Source organism: Xyrauchen texanus, chromosome 12 (assembly GCF_025860055.1).
Source record: "Xyrauchen texanus isolate HMW12.3.18 chromosome 12, RBS_HiC_50CHRs, whole genome shotgun sequence".
Lineage (NCBI taxonomy): Eukaryota > Metazoa > Chordata > Actinopteri > Cypriniformes > Catostomidae > Xyrauchen > Xyrauchen texanus.
The window spans coordinates 24,179,041-24,194,927 of NC_068287.1; the positions used below are offsets into that span (position 1 = coordinate 24,179,041).

The 15,887-nt window shown below is 38.9% G+C and overlaps 1 protein-coding gene across 1 annotated transcript in view; it reads right to left on the reverse strand.

The window, feature by feature from the left end:
• LOC127653270 (carbonic anhydrase-related protein 10-like) overlaps positions 1-15,887 on the reverse strand; it is a 35,672-nt gene that overhangs the window by 10,566 nt on the left and 9,219 nt on the right. The window contains exon 4 of the mRNA XM_052139905.1: positions 4,186-4,328. Within this exon, the coding sequence (XP_051995865.1) occupies positions 4,186-4,328 (143 nt within the window). The remainder of the gene's footprint in view (positions 1-4,185; positions 4,329-15,887) is intronic.

Here is a 15,887-nt window from a genome sequence, read left to right on the forward strand (position 1 = left end):
ATTTACTGCCCACAAGTTGTCCCTCATTTTTGTTTCCTTCCAGCAGAATCTTAACACAATATTTTCTTCAAGAATCCTAACGCTGCTCTTTTCCATACAAAAACAGTTAATTTTGACCACTGCGTTCAAGGTCCACAGAGAAGGAAAAATTATCATTATAAAAATACCATAAAAGTAGTCCATACAACACAAAGCTGTTATGTGGCCAAAGAAAGATTGGAATATAGAGCACAAGTAATATAGACTACTGTTATGATGTCTTTATACTGAACCTTGAAGAGTATAATATTTGTCTTTTTTGAAGCTCAACCGCTCCTGCTCACTATAAACTTTTATTCTATGGAATAGAGCTGCTTAAAATATATATTTTTATGTTCCAAAAAAAAGAAAAAACATCATATGGGTTTTGAACAACATAAGGATGAGTAAATGAGTGCTTAAAGTACATTTTCCATTTTTAGGTGAACTACTCCTTTAAGTGGTGGCTCGTCCTCAAAATAAAATGGTCTCTTTTAAAAGTAGACACTTAGGAGATGCTGTACAAATTCAGAATTAAAGACAATCTTAAATTGAATTTAAACTTTTACCTAATAATATTTGCATTAAGAATATATGACACTATCCTTGGCAAAACCCCAAAACACATTAGAAGTCACAAGCAACAGGTCGCACAATGTTCTAGTTCTGATCTAGGTGATACACTCTATGTTGTGTTTTTTTATACAATATACACACATTTAGACTTGTCCCCCTCATAGTATATTGTGGTTACGGTCCTGACTATGAGTATTATTGTGACTGCTTTAAATAATACACTTTAGTACAGTAGTAATATTTTTTTATAATATACGGAGAAAGAGTTCACAGCCATTTATACACTCAACACACTGATCTGTGGCTCTGCAGATTGATACTATTGTACACACTGCATGAAAATCAAGCATTAGTAGGGTGTGTTGCGTTTGTATGTGTGTTTGTGTGTGTAACTGTGTGTGTTTATGTGCATGCTTGTGTGTGTGTGAAAAAGATGACAGGGCAGAGAGGCGCCTATTATTCATACTGTGGCACGCAGCACATATGATTGTATATTTTTATTAAATGACAAACTTCTGCTGTTTAATGATCACACTTGACCATATAGAGTCTTTTTTATAAGTATTTTCAAATGGTCATTGATTTAATCTCAAAACTCTCACATTATATTACATTTTGCTATTGGCAGCATACTTTAATATGGTACCAAAATTAACAACAAGATGACATCATACCATTTTAAAGTTTGGTATCATGATATTTTGTTAGTACTTGTATACCGTGCAAACCTACCACAGTATGTAAGTGGATTTTGAATACAACATTTAAAATAATAGAAATAATAATTTAATCTATAATTTACCTCAAAATGAACATTCTTCATCATTTACTCACATGCTGTTCCAAAACTGTATTACTTTCTTTCTTCCATGGAACACAAAAAGGATATGTTAGACAGAATGTCTGTCACCATTCACTTTCATTGTATGTAAAGTAATGCTTTGAAAGTGAATTTTGACTGAGGCTAACATTCTGCCTAACATCTCTATTTGTGTTCCACAGAGGAAAGAAGGTCATTTGGATTTAGAACAATATGTGGGTGAGTAATTAATGACAGAAATTTTATTTTTGGGTCAACAAGTTGCACATTTATTGTAGGTTAAAAAATGTGTCTAAAACGAAATTGTCTAAATTTGGTCAGTCCTTCTGCAGATCAATCACTTCAAACTAAACATTTTACTTGAAACAGTTCCAATTTGCCTTGGATTACATATATTGGCATGTCCCCTTGAATTACACATTTTAACTTTACCCCTAGACTATCACAACATACATTTATAACTGTTTTATTTCTTAGGTTGAGTCTTGTGGCCACTGTAAAAACAGGTGCATAACGCCCTTGCTGCTGAGGCAGTAAGTTAGAACTATGTAGCAAATACATCTGAGTTGAAAGAAGAGGACCTATAAATGGAAAACAACACCTGGCATGTCTTGTCTTTACTCAGTAGTATTAAGGCAACTTTTCTAGTTCTAATTACTAATTAAGAAGCAAGTATGTCTTATTATGGCATGCTACTGAACAAGAACATCTTTATGAACAGCTGTGAGGGCATCCATGAATGTATTTGAATGGGGGGGGGGGATTTCAAATTAGCCATTATAGATGGCTCATTTGTGATCTTGAGATAGTTTAAAAACTGCTGATCCCTCATGAACATGGGAATAAGCAATAAATTAAGCCTGACGCTTCATCTCAATAAATTCTCAGTAGGAGGTAATTAAGTTCACGTTGGTCTGTGGCTCTGATATAATTCAATGTTAAATAGCAACTTAAGCTGACCTAAACTATTTCACAGTATTATGAACGACACTCATTATATTTTTAGTAATCCGACACTTACAGTACAATGGAAATGATCCATGTTAAAAAAAATGATGGTTTTTGGAAACCAGTCCATAAACGTTAAAATACTCTTCGATAAAATCGCTTACTAACCTTTTCGCTGGAAAACTTCGTTGCCATGCCAACAAACACTAAAACCCATAAAATGACTAAAAATTCTGATTTTAACAACTGTTCAGCTCAAATAATACAAGCTTTAACAGAAGAATTAATTAAGTGCTTTTATAAAATGATTAGCTTCACATGTCTGCCTTTAAAACATAAGTGTTGCAGTCTAGTTCATGTCAAAGAAATTAGACCAAAACAGCCGTCAAGCAAAATGATAGATCAGTGGCTCAAGACAGAATTGGTGGAAATGACATCAAATGATAAATCTGATTGAGATTTGGGGTGCTAGATGGTCACAACTTTTGTTCTATTGTTGAAATGGTCTGCCACCTGAAAAAAGAACTTATCTGATCTAGAGATGTAAAACTTTTGCATTACAGCCCAAAGTTATCATAAAACCTTGCATAAATCCCTATTATATAACAGCTAATGAGGCTAACCAATCACTTGAATTCACTGAGAACATTTAGGTCTCCAATGAAATTTTCTCTAGGAATAACAGCAACTCTACACATTGAGAACACAGTCATAACAAGCTCAAAAGAGAAATGCATACATAAATGTAATTGGGTCTATTGAAATAGGACCAGAAAAGAATCTCCTGAGAAAAACATTAACACACTTTTATTTGGGCTCCTGTCCAAGTCTAAGGTACTGATGTATTATTTAGTTAAGATGAACTACGGTATATCTTTTTTAACCACAACCTCTTGGAGCTTCACTGGAGAATTCTTCACTGACATTCCCTGTCAGCACAGATGGTGAGTCGGCCTAATCTCCCCCAGCAGATGCACAGCAGCATTAATCATAAAAAAGGATGTTAAAAGAGGAATTAACTCTTTCCTTTCCCTCCAGCCCTTTGGACTAAATCTCTCCTATTGCACTTGAGATCTTTATTATAACTACAGCCTGAAATCCCTTCAGAGGTCAGAGCAAAATATATGATGTACACAAGCCACCTTTAATCAAACACTGGATCAGTGTAAATGTTGGATGGTATTTATGCCTGCTAAATTAGTTTATTCACTAATATGCTGACCGACTGCAGGTGCACGGTATTGAAAGCAAGTGGCAAGCAATTTTCTATCCCAGAGAGAATTAGTGATCTCATTACTACTCCATTGTAACAAACTAGGTATAGTGCATTAGCCATCAAGCCGGCACATCTTCAAAGGCTTAATTTCGAAAGCTCTACAGCTATGCTTTGTGAATATAATTGAGGATGTGGTTCATTGGCAAAAATAGTAAAAAATGAGTCACAACTAAAGTAAAATCAGCTATGCACTTTAACAAACTAAACAACTAGCTGTCAAAAAAAACTGCAAAAGAGGTAAACACACTGTGTGATTATTTTTGACAAATGGACTGGCTAACTGCTAAACTGGGGTTACACCATGTGACCCAATCTCAAATTCCTGATAGTCAAAATGCCAGTGAATTATGGGATATTGGACTAAAGTAAATAACAATGAAATATATGTAACAGTCCATCTTATAGTGGTTAAAATAATGGTAAATAGCTTTTTTTTTTAAATACAACAATGCTTCATACAGATATTATAATGCAACTCTCAATCATAGTGCCACTGTTACTCTAAGCCATGAGTACAATAAAACGCTTTATACTTCCCAGTACTTACCTTCCGTTGCCCTGCATTGAGCCGTAGTGGGTTGAGGAAGGGGTCAAAAATCATACGACTGGTTTCGATATTTACAGGTGACTGTCTCTTCCCAATCGCACAAAGATTCCAGGCAGTGTTAACTAGTCCCCAGAACGATGGCACTGATAAAATAAAAACAAAAAGTTAAATGAAGTTTAGAGCATTAACAAATGAAAATTTCAGACTTAAAAGGAATAGATCTCCCAGCCAAAACCTCATGGCATTCCATTCTATATGACTTTTCATAAAATAGAGCGCAACGGCCTGTTCCGTTAGTAAAAATCCCATTCATTTTTCCATAGACTAATTGATTTTCAATGATAACTTATAAACCTTTAAAGACAGAATTACCATTAGCTCAGAGGTTGTTCATCAGTGGTATATGCGTCTGTTGAAGCTAGGGATGCATGCTATATTGGCGGCCATATTTCTGGTGCCTTCTGCATGATGTGACACATCAGAATGTAGCAGATTTTACTTAAAAAGATCATTCTGGATCTGAGTAAACACAATTCAATTGCCAATGCAACACATGCATTTTGTTTCTTTATTTTGTTTCTATGTTAAAACACATTGTCATGTTTACAGTGAGTTTGTTTGAATTCCTGATTGTGGTCTTTTGACAGGTTTGAATTAAGTGCAATGCACTATATTTATAAAAGTAACTCACTCATAAAATGTATTATACATTCCAATAAATATATAATTGCAATAAAGAGTCAATAGACTTTATTAAATAAAAGAAAGTAGGCCATGGCAATGTAAAATGTATTTATTTAATTGGTTCAAAGTAGGCTACATTTAGTAAATGATTGTTGGAAGAAAAAGATTTAGAAGTTTCCTTGCAGATTCCTTCGTTTCTGCATTTGACGTTGTTTTAATATAAAAGCAATTTTCCATGTTTGGTTTAATTTTGAAGTGTTCTGGATGTGGCTTTATAAGCTGAGCCTTTTGTTTTCGTAATCATGCACACAGAATATATATTTATTTCCAGATTTAGATTTATCAGCAAATATATCGGCTATTGGCCTCCAAATATAAATAATTATTGGATATTGGTATTGGGCTGGCCAGAATTTCCATATCCGTGCATCCCTAGTTGAAGCCATCAGTCCACCTTATTTCCACTTCATTGTTAGAAAATCGAATTTGAGCAGAATTCATAGTAAACAGCTATAATACCCATGATCCAGCAGAAAAAGCTTCAACAATCATAGAACTGTAACCAACCAAGCCCACGATGCACTGTGAATGATGTAAATTGAGTCAGTCTCTATTCAGTCTTAAACTACTTATGTATTTGTGCATATAATTTTATATGTTCCAATAGTTTTTCATTCAATGACATTATTCGCAATGCTTCATAGGATTGTAGTTCATGCCCTTGTGAAAGACTGTAAGTAAACAGCCTTGTACCTATTTCTTTTTGTCAGATTTTCAAATACTTTTATGCCCCAAAACTAATTTTGTAATTTTGTGATTCACCTAACAGCTCGTTGGTTTGGTTCATGGCTTTCAACTCTTTTATGAAGGATTTTTTGAGAAGTTTTGTTTTTGAAGGAAATGTGAAACAAAAATTAATGTATGTTTGTGCAAATAATTTTACACCGGACTGCTTTGTGAATGAGTAGGATTTAAAAAAAATTATTCTCAAGCATCGATCTGTACCAACTGTTCATGTTCCAGCTTTATATCCTGAAGATGTAAGTATCGTAAAGATGTAAGTAAGTAAAACTTTATATTTTGTGAATGTTTGCAAATCGCCTTTCCCGAATATGCTTGTTAGCTGATTCCATGGCTAATGCAGCTAAAGTTACCATTGTCTCTGATTGTATTTACGGAGACCAGAGCTATGTCGTGGGAGGGGAGCAGCAGCTCATTTGCATTTAAAGAGACACACACAAAAACAGTGTGTTTTTGATTCCACCCAAAAAGAGGTATTTACATAATACATAATTAATGATCCGTGGGGTATTTTGAGCTGAAACTTCACAGACACATTCTGGGGACACCTGAGACGTATATTACATCTTGAAAAAAGGGGAATAATAGGTCTCCTTTAAGTATACATGAGTGAAGCCTTCTCAGTGCTTTTCTTAGTTCAGTCAGTTAACATCAACTTCTCGAAAACTTTAGCTTCACAACAAAACAATAAAACACAATAAGGCACACCAGTCGCTGCACTCTCGTGTCGTTGCAACAAACTTTTGTCTAGCAACAAATTTTACCACTAGTCACTTTGTCGCCTCTCTTTTAAAAAATGTCATTATCATGAGGCTCATGCATCCAAATCAAAGAGCTGCCTGTTATTGCAATTCGCTTCACAAAAGCAAACTCAAGAAAAAGAAACACAGATGGAATTAGTAAGCGATTACTCAGGGTGATTTTGTGGACTATATACACTATTATATACACGTCAGCCTCATTAGATCATCAAGAGCTAGGATGCTTCAGTGGAGAGAGTAGCACCTTTTATCCCCTTAGGATGAGATTCTAAACAGATTTAGCCAGCTGATCACTCTTATGAACCTGCAACACCCTGACCTGATTTTATTCTCTTCTTATGTTGCTCTTTCAGAGGTTAGTGGTGAAACTGGACTAGACTACATGAGCTTGATGTGTTGAGATATTACATTTGAATGGGTAAAAGCATTTGAGATCATTATATAATAGGAAACACAATTACACAAGCTCCCTTTCTTCGAATGCATCAAAGCTATTTACACAGTATTTGTGTATTTTCAGCATCTCTTTACACAGTAATCGTGTTTTTGTCTGACATTTTGTTAGCCAATGAGCTCATTACGTAGAATCTGTAAAAAAATAAATTTGTCTTTCAAATTCCTCTCTCTTTGCTTCCTTAAATTTCAAGGACAGATGGGGCATGAAACTGCTTACAAAACTACTTTTAAAACTGTGAAACTAGTTACAAATTGTGCTTATTTAGAAGAACCTAAGGTTCCAGCTGGTCCCATAATTCTATGCATTCTGTACATAATGAGAGCCTGACACAATAAAAACATGAAGACATGAGATATTAAATTCCGAAAGCAATAAACTAGTCAGATCTTTGTTGTATAATCTAAAAAGGAAAAATAGAGAAATCCAAACATTGCATATAAAACTAAAACACTTAGAAGGATTATTCACCCCTCCAAAAATCTGTCATTATTTACTGATGCTCATGCTGTTCCAAACCCTTTCCTTATTTAATGAAACATGTTTGGCAGAATGATAGCCTCATTCACCATTCACTTCCATTGTATAAAAAAAGAGATGCAATGAAAGTGAACGGTTACATTTTCTTTTGTATTCCACAAAAAGAAAGAAAGTCATACAAGTTTGGAACAACATGTGAGTGAATAAATGTTGATAGAATATAAATTTTTGATGGACTATCCCTTTAAAGAGAGACAAAAAAAGACAAATAATAAATAAATAAATGAAGCGCCCTATTTTAAGCATGCAAGGGTTAAGCGAAGCACAATGCCTTAAGTCATAAGGGCCAAGTCAATGAGCAAGTCACGAAGTGTTGGTATTTTTGTGCAAGCGTGCGTGAAGTTTAGGCACAAGTCAGTTTGGGAAATCGAGCATGCAAGGCGCTAATCAGGTCACAAAGACAGTATATCCATAAGAAGTGTGTAGTGTAAATGGACTGTATGCAATGAATTGTAAGAATAGAAATATGGATTTACTTTTCGTTGTGCGTCCTTGTTAGATGTATGTGAAACGGTCCTTTCATACAGGATATGGATGAAGGCTCTGTTAAATTACAGAGTATTTAAGTATTATTAATCATTTTTATCTACTGACACACAAATCATGACTAGTATTAACAGGGATTGTATCGGCATGCAATTCACATCAACCGGTCAACACTGATTTTGAAAAATGTAATTAATTTATTGAAACATTATGTTTTAGATAAAATAACTCTCTCTGAATCCATTGATAAGGTCAGCAAAGAGTTTTGATCTCAGATGCTAATGGTTTGTCCTATCTAGAGTGATACAGTGATTTTGCTGTAGCAATTGATGAGAGGTCTACAGATGTGACAGACTCATCCAAAGGGATCGGTGTCAGATTTGGCTTGGGGTGCAATACATTAATGAGAACTCTCTTAAATTGCTTTTTAGGTATAACAAGGGACAAATAATACACCAACTATAGAACATTACAATGCAAGACTGAATGCTGATGTTGCATCATATTGAAAGTTGGAAGTAGTGCAAACATTTTAAAACAAATATATACATTTTACGCATTCTCTCTCCTCATAAAACGATCAGAATGAATTACTTTGTAAAATGTTCGTGCAACAAGTATTATTTAAATTGTTGCATTGAATTTAATGTGAAAATTAATGTAAGAATGGCTTTACGAATGATTTACACAGAAACGCTCTTAAAAAAGAATGAGTGAAGGAGGCCCAAAGCCATTGTACTCTTGTGCAACTAAGAATTTAATTAACAGTCCAATTTTGTAAATAGGAAAAAGTGATTAGGAATGTTTTTATTTATTTTCAGATTTGCTTAGACAATGTTTGTTTACCTCACTGATAGCTGAGCATTTAACATTTAATCACAGTATACTGAGTTTTCTTTAATAGTAGCACATAAATTACCTCTGCAATATAACCCGAAAGTTAATTATTGTTTATCATTAAACTTGAACTTTTAAATGTTAAAAAGTTAAAAGCAAGCATACTCAAGAGTAAACTCTAGTGATTGCACAGCATAAAGTTACACTGCACTAAGATTAAAATAATAAAACAATTACACATATGGCAGCTTCAGGCCATTGGTTAAGGTTTTAACAAAATATAATGCGAGAAGCTCTCAATTCGACATCAACTTGTGCTGTTCCCCAAATGCAACATGCATTTTAAAAGTATTACCGTACATCTTATGTAGTAACCTCAGTCTAATTCTCAATATAACATGTTCTCATTTTTAAGTGTATATGTAAGCATATAATAAGCTCACACTAAATACATGACAGAAATATTAATTCATTAATATGTACAAATTAAAGACTATTTTATGAATAGTCTTTATATATTCTATCTCATTGAAGTGAGATTATGCCCATGACTCAAGCATGAGACTTTTTGGAGCATTCGAGGAGAATGTCTTCCTTCTATACTAAAATTAGAAGAAATTAAATGGGGCCTTTTAATTGTGAGATGAAAGCTTATACATGTGCCTGCAAGGATCAAAGTAACTGTGGACAACTTATTCCTGCATTAAGTACTATGATGAATCAATCATTCTTGCGTCTTATACTTAAAGGGGCACTAATTGATTTTCCCCTCATTTTAGTTGTTAATTTCTTCAGTTTTACACATAAATAAATTAACAGAATGTGCTTAAACTATAGAGTAGAACTTGAATAGAACGTCAGTCAGACTGATCACACTGGATTCGCCGACAGGTGGTAAAAATCTTTGCAGCTGAAATAGATCTAAGCTTATTGAAATTCAAACCACTGCCTCCAGTGGCTGAAGCTAGAATTGTTGTACAGGGAGGAGCCAAAAGAGAGTAGATTTTTTTGCTGAAAATGGTGTATTAAAGAAATATATATTTTATTAACCATTATCCCCATTTCAATGGGTTTACCTTTTTCTTCATTGTATAACGTCCTGTAAAGCTGAAAACAACTTGCTTCACTACTAGCTATTGGCAAACTCTCCTGGACATAAATGGTGCTCACACATGCCCATATCCCCTACAACACTTACCACTTTGGCCACTGGGGCAGTGTTTCAAAATTTTGGTCAACGTATACCGATTTTACAGAAAGAATAGTTGGTCTACTCTTTAAGATTTCACTGTGAGATCAGGCTGAAGTAGAGACATAGGAAAAGGGGAACATGCTTGAATTAATTTAAAATGATCTGATTGAGGATACCACTTGTCAGTGGATAATACAGGCTTAGCCCAGACCTCTGTGGATATGTATTAAAACCTACTTTTTTGCAAACTGAGTTTTACATACAACAATCTATGTTTCACCACAGTTTCCTAGTGGAATTAACAGCAGAGGGGCTACAAACAACTGTGTGTTTAATTCACTTTCAAGTGCAATGGCTGATTATGAACACTAATATTTCGATCTATTACTAACACACTACTATGTTATGATTTCAAAACACTAACACATCATTTCCAAAACAATAAATTTTAAATCTTGTGTTACAGACACTACATTTAGAACACAAATTCCAACGTGAATAACTTGCATAGCTCACCTGATAGTGTTGGACTTTGAACTCGGAAGACTGAGGCTCGAGCCCAGCCAAGCACACAAGCTGACACATGAGCCAAAAGTGTCAGAGAAGGCATACACTTCACTTCTACCAGTCGATACTGATTAACATTTTTTAATCATTTTTAACCATTTTAAAATTTAACCAAAATAACGTAGTGGTCAAACAAAAGCTTACACAGTGGTAGCCAAAAATATTGGCACCCTTGGTAAATATGAGCAAAGAAGGCTGTGAAACAAATCAGCATTGTTTATCCTTCTGATCTTTCATTGAAAGAGGGAATATACAGTATCTCACAAAAATGAGTACACCCCTAAGCGAAAATGTCCAAATTGGGCCCAAAGTGTCAATATTTTGAGTGGCCACCATTATTTTCCAGCACTGCTTTAACCCTCTTGGGCATGGAGTTCACCAGAGCTTCACAGGTTGCCACTGGAGTCCTCTTCCATTCCTCCATGACGACATCACGGAGCTGGTGGATGTTAGAGACCTTGTGCTCCTCCACCTTCTGTTTGAGGATGCCCCACAGATACTCAATAGGGTTTAGGTCTGGAGACATGCTTGGCCAGTCCATCACCTTCACCCTCTGCTTCTATAGCAAGGCAGTGGTCGTCTTGGAGGTGTCGTTATCATGCTGGAATACTGCCCTGCGGCCCAGTCTCCGAAGGGAGGGGATCGTGCTCTGCTGCAGTATGTCACAGTACATGTTGGCATTCATGGTTCCCACAATGAACTGTTGCTCTCCAGTGCTGGCAGCACTCATGCAGCCCCAGACCATGACACTCCCACCACCATGCTTGAGAGTAGGCAAGACACACTTGTACTCCTATGTACTCCTCACCTTGTTGCCGCCACACATGCTTGACACCATCTGATCCAAATAAGTTTATCTTGGTCTCATCAGACTACAGGACATGGTTCCAGTAATCCATGTCCTTAGTCTGCTTGTCTTCAGCAAGCTGTTTGTGGGCTTTCTTGTGCATCATCTTTAGAAGAGGCTTCCTTCTGGGACGACAGCCATGCAGACCAATTTGATGCAGTGTGCGGCGTATGGTCTGAGAACTGACAGGCTGAACCCCCACCCCTTCAACCTCTGCAACAATGCTGGCAGCACTCATACACCTATTTCCCAAAGACAACCTCTGGATATGACGCTGAGCATGTGCCCTCAACGTCTTTGGTCGACCATAGCGAGGCCTGTTCTGAGTGGAACCTGTCCTGTTAAACCGCTGTATGGTCTTGGCCACCATGCTGCAGCTCAGTGTCAGGGTTTTGGCAATCTTCTTATAGCCTAGGCCATATTTATGAAGAGCAACAATTCTTTTTTTTCAGATCCTCAGAGTTATTTGTCATTAGGTGCCATGTTGAACTTCCAATGACCAGTATGAGGGAGTGTGATAGTGATGACACCAAATTTAACATACCTGCTCCCCATTCAAACCTGAGACCTTGTAACACTAATGAGTCACATGACACTGGGGAGGGAAAAAGGCTAATTGGGCCCAATTTGGACAGTTTCACTTAGGGTGTACTCACTTTTGTTGCCAGTGGTTTAGACATTAATGGCGGTGTGTTGAGTTATTTTGAGGGGACAGCAAATTTACACTGTTATACAAGCTGTACACTCACTACTTTACATTGTAGCAAAGTGTCATTTCTTCAGTGTGGTCACATGAAAAGATATAATCAAATATTTAGAAAAATGTGAGGGGTGTACTCACTTTTGTGATATACTGTATTTCATTAATAAATAAATATTTCTCTCCAAAACACGTTGGCCACAATTATTGGCACCCAAAAGAAATTCTTATGAGTAAAATATATCTAAAGTATATTCCCAATCATATTTTAAATTTTTTAGTGCACCTGGTTGACTAGGAACATGAAATTGTTCAGCCATGACTTCCTGTTTTACAAGGGTGTAAATATGAGGTAACACACGACAAATTCCCTTAATCATCAATAACAGTGGGTTAGACTAAAGAATACAGTTCTGATGTGTGGCAAAAGGTTGTTGAGCTTCACAAAATGGGAAGTGACTATAAGAAAATAGCCAAAGCATTGAAAATTACCATTTCCAGGGTTCTACAGTCAGATTTAACAAAAAAAAAAAAAAAAAGAGCTTTTTGGCAGCAAACCGATGATGTGTTTGGCGCACCGAGAGATAAAATACCCAATGCCCAAGTTTAAATATGGTGCTGGATCTTTAATGTTGTTGGGCTGTTTTTCTGCCAGAGGTCCTGGACATCTTGTTCAGATACATGGCATCACGGTCTCTATCAAATACCAACAAATAAAAAAATAAAAACCTGGATGCCTCTGCCAGAAATCTTACAATGGGCCCTGGTTGGATCTTTCAGCAAGACAATGATCCAAAACAAACATCAAAATCAACACAAAATGGTTCACTGACCACAAAATCAAGGTTCTGCCATGGCCATGCCAGTCCCCTGACCTGAACCCCATAGAAAATTTGTGGGATCAACTGAAGAAGAGAGTCCACCAACATGGACCTCTGAATTTGGAGGATCTGTAGAGATTCTGTGTGAGAAGACTTAGAGCTGTTATCTTTGTAAAAGGAGGTTGCAAAACATTTTGAATAAAAGGGTGCCAATAATTATGGCCAATGTCTTTTTGAAAAAAATATTTATTTAATAATGAGATTTTTCCCTTTTCAATTGTTTTATTTCAATTAAAGGTTAGTTCAAAAGGATAAACAATGCAGAGTTTTTTTTCCCAGTCTTCTTTGCTCATATTTACCTAGGTGCCAATATTTTTGGTCACCACTGTATAACAATCTTCCCAAATCCAAACATTTTACCTTCAACTTCTTTTACCCGCCCCTTTTGCAGTGACTTAAAAATCAACCTACGATAACAGGTGGAAAATCACTAATACAAATTAGATCATAAATACAATTGTAAATATAGGCTAAACATAATAATAATTGAAAAATAAAACACAACCTTGATAGTTTAACAAAAATCTCATATATATTTGTTTCATACAGATACAAAAGTGATCATCATGGACATAATTTAATGTTCCACTGTATATTCAAAGTTTGGACATGGACTTAATTACCACCTGCTGGTGGAATCTCCAAACTGCAAAATCAGAAACTGAAATTGGCTTTTGAAACGTCATATTTATCAAGAAAATAGGAAATTGTGCTTTGTGCCACTTCATATACATACAATAAACCCACAGTTTGTGTGTATACATGCACAGTAGTGCTAACACTCACACTCACACCCACGGCCATTGACCCTGGCATGAAAATTGCACTTATAATAAGCGCACAAACAAAAATAGAGCCCTTGGTGTTGGTTTAGGGTAAGGATGTCTGTTTTGTTCAACTCTCATTTGCTTTTAGGACACTAATGTTATGTTTAGGTTAGGGAGTGTCACGATCCCGCTCACCTGCACTGCGTTTCGTGTCACCCGCACCGTGTTTCGCGTCGTCTGCACCGTGTTTCGTGTTCTCCGTCCCGTGTCCTCTGTTTCACCCGTCACTAGTCACTTTCCACTTCACGCTCCCTGTCATGTCTTCCGTGTTGTCCGCCCGTGTTTCACTGTCTCTGTGAAAACTACACTTCCCTCCTTCCCGTTGCTTCCGGCCCTGTCTGAGTGTTATTGTCCGCACCTGTTTGTCATTTTGTCATCACCGTGTCTCGTTATTTAAACCCCGCTGTTTTCCCTTCCCATTGTCGTGCGTTATCGTTTCGTCCCTCGTGGAGTTGTGTATGTATGCTACTCTTTGTCTCACGCTCGTGTTCTCTGCCCGTTGTTTCCTGTCCTTAGGAGGTTACCCTGCTCCTCGTGTTTTCCCTACCCGGTAACCCGTTCCTGTCGTCCCAGCCCTTCGTGGATGTTCCCCTACCTGTGTTCCACCAGTTTGTTAGTTTAGGTTTTTCCCCATCGTGGGCCTTTATTTTTGTCCAGTGTTTAGTTTTCTTTTGTGCCAACAATAAAAGCGCATTTGGATCCACACCCCAGTCTGCCTTGTCTCTTGACCGCACCTACATCATTACAGAACGCCACGACCAATATGGATCCAGCGGTGATTCGGACCAACTACCGGCTGCTCAGCCTCAAACAAGAGGACCGCCCTGTCGAAGACCACATCAGCGACTTCCTCGGCTGGCGAAGCTCACTGATTTCCGGACTCAGCCCTGGTGGTCTTCTTCAGGGACACTTTACATGGCTCACTCAGAGAGCGGTTACCACCGGCAGCGCCTGGGTGGACCCTCCACGACTTCCTGGAGGCAACCTTACTGGTCTGCGGCTCACCCTACACCGTGGTCTTCGCTAAGGAGGACTCCACCTCTCCTCCCACTGTGGTGGCTCCCCAGTCGCCCTTGACGCTTCCTGTCGCGCCAGCCCCACCTGTTAGCGAGCCCGTCCCCACGCCAGTCGCCTTCCTCGAGCCAGCGCGCCCACTGCGTCTGCTCGAAGGAGGAGAGAAGACGGTCTCCGCCTCCCGATCCACGCATGTCACGGTGAGCGAGCTAAAGCCCACGCATGTCACCGTGAGCGAGCCCGAGGCCTCGCCACCCACGGTAACCGAGCCTGAACCCGAAGCCTCAAACGTCTATGAGCCAGTGCCGCAAGCCTCAAACGTCTATGAGCCAGTGCCGCAAGCCTCAAACGTCTATGAGCCAGTGCCGCAAGCCCCAAACGTCCCTGAGCCAGCGCCTGTAGCCTCGACCGTCCCTGAGCCAGCGCCTGTAGCCTCGACCGTCCCTGAGCCAGCGCCTGTAGCCTCGACCGTCCCTGAGCCAGCGCCTGTAGCCTCGACCGTCCCTGAGCCAGCGCCTGTAGCCTCGACCGTCCCTGAGCCAGCGCCTGTAGCCTCGACCGTCCCTGAGCCAGCGCCAGTAGCCATGACCGTCCCTGAGCCAGCGCCAGTAGCCATGACCGTCCCAGAGCCAGTGCCAGTAGCCATGACCGTCCAAGAGCCAATGCCAGTAGCCCCGACCGTCCAAGAGCCAGAGCCAGTAGCCGTGACCGTCCAAGAGCCTGCGCCAGCAGCTCACTGACCGATCCAAGAGTCAGTGCCAGTGCCTATGGTCGTGACCGGTCCAAGAGCCGGCGCTCTCGAGCCCCCAGGGCTCCACCTCCCAAGTCTCTCAAGTCCCTCGAGCCTTCCAGAGCTCCGCCTTCCGAGCTTCCCCGAGCTCCGCCTTCCGAGCCTTCCGAGCTTTCCAGAGCTCCGCCTCCCGAGCTTTCCAGAGCTCCGCCCTCCGAGCTTCCCAGAGCTCCACCTCTTAAGCCTCTCGAGCCTTCCAGGGCTCCGCCTCTCAAGCCCCTCGAGGCCTTCCATGGCTCCGCCCTCAAGCCTCTCCGAGCCTTCCAGGGCTCCGTCTCTCAAGCCTCCCGAGGCTTTCCAGAGCTCCGCCCTCCGAGCTTC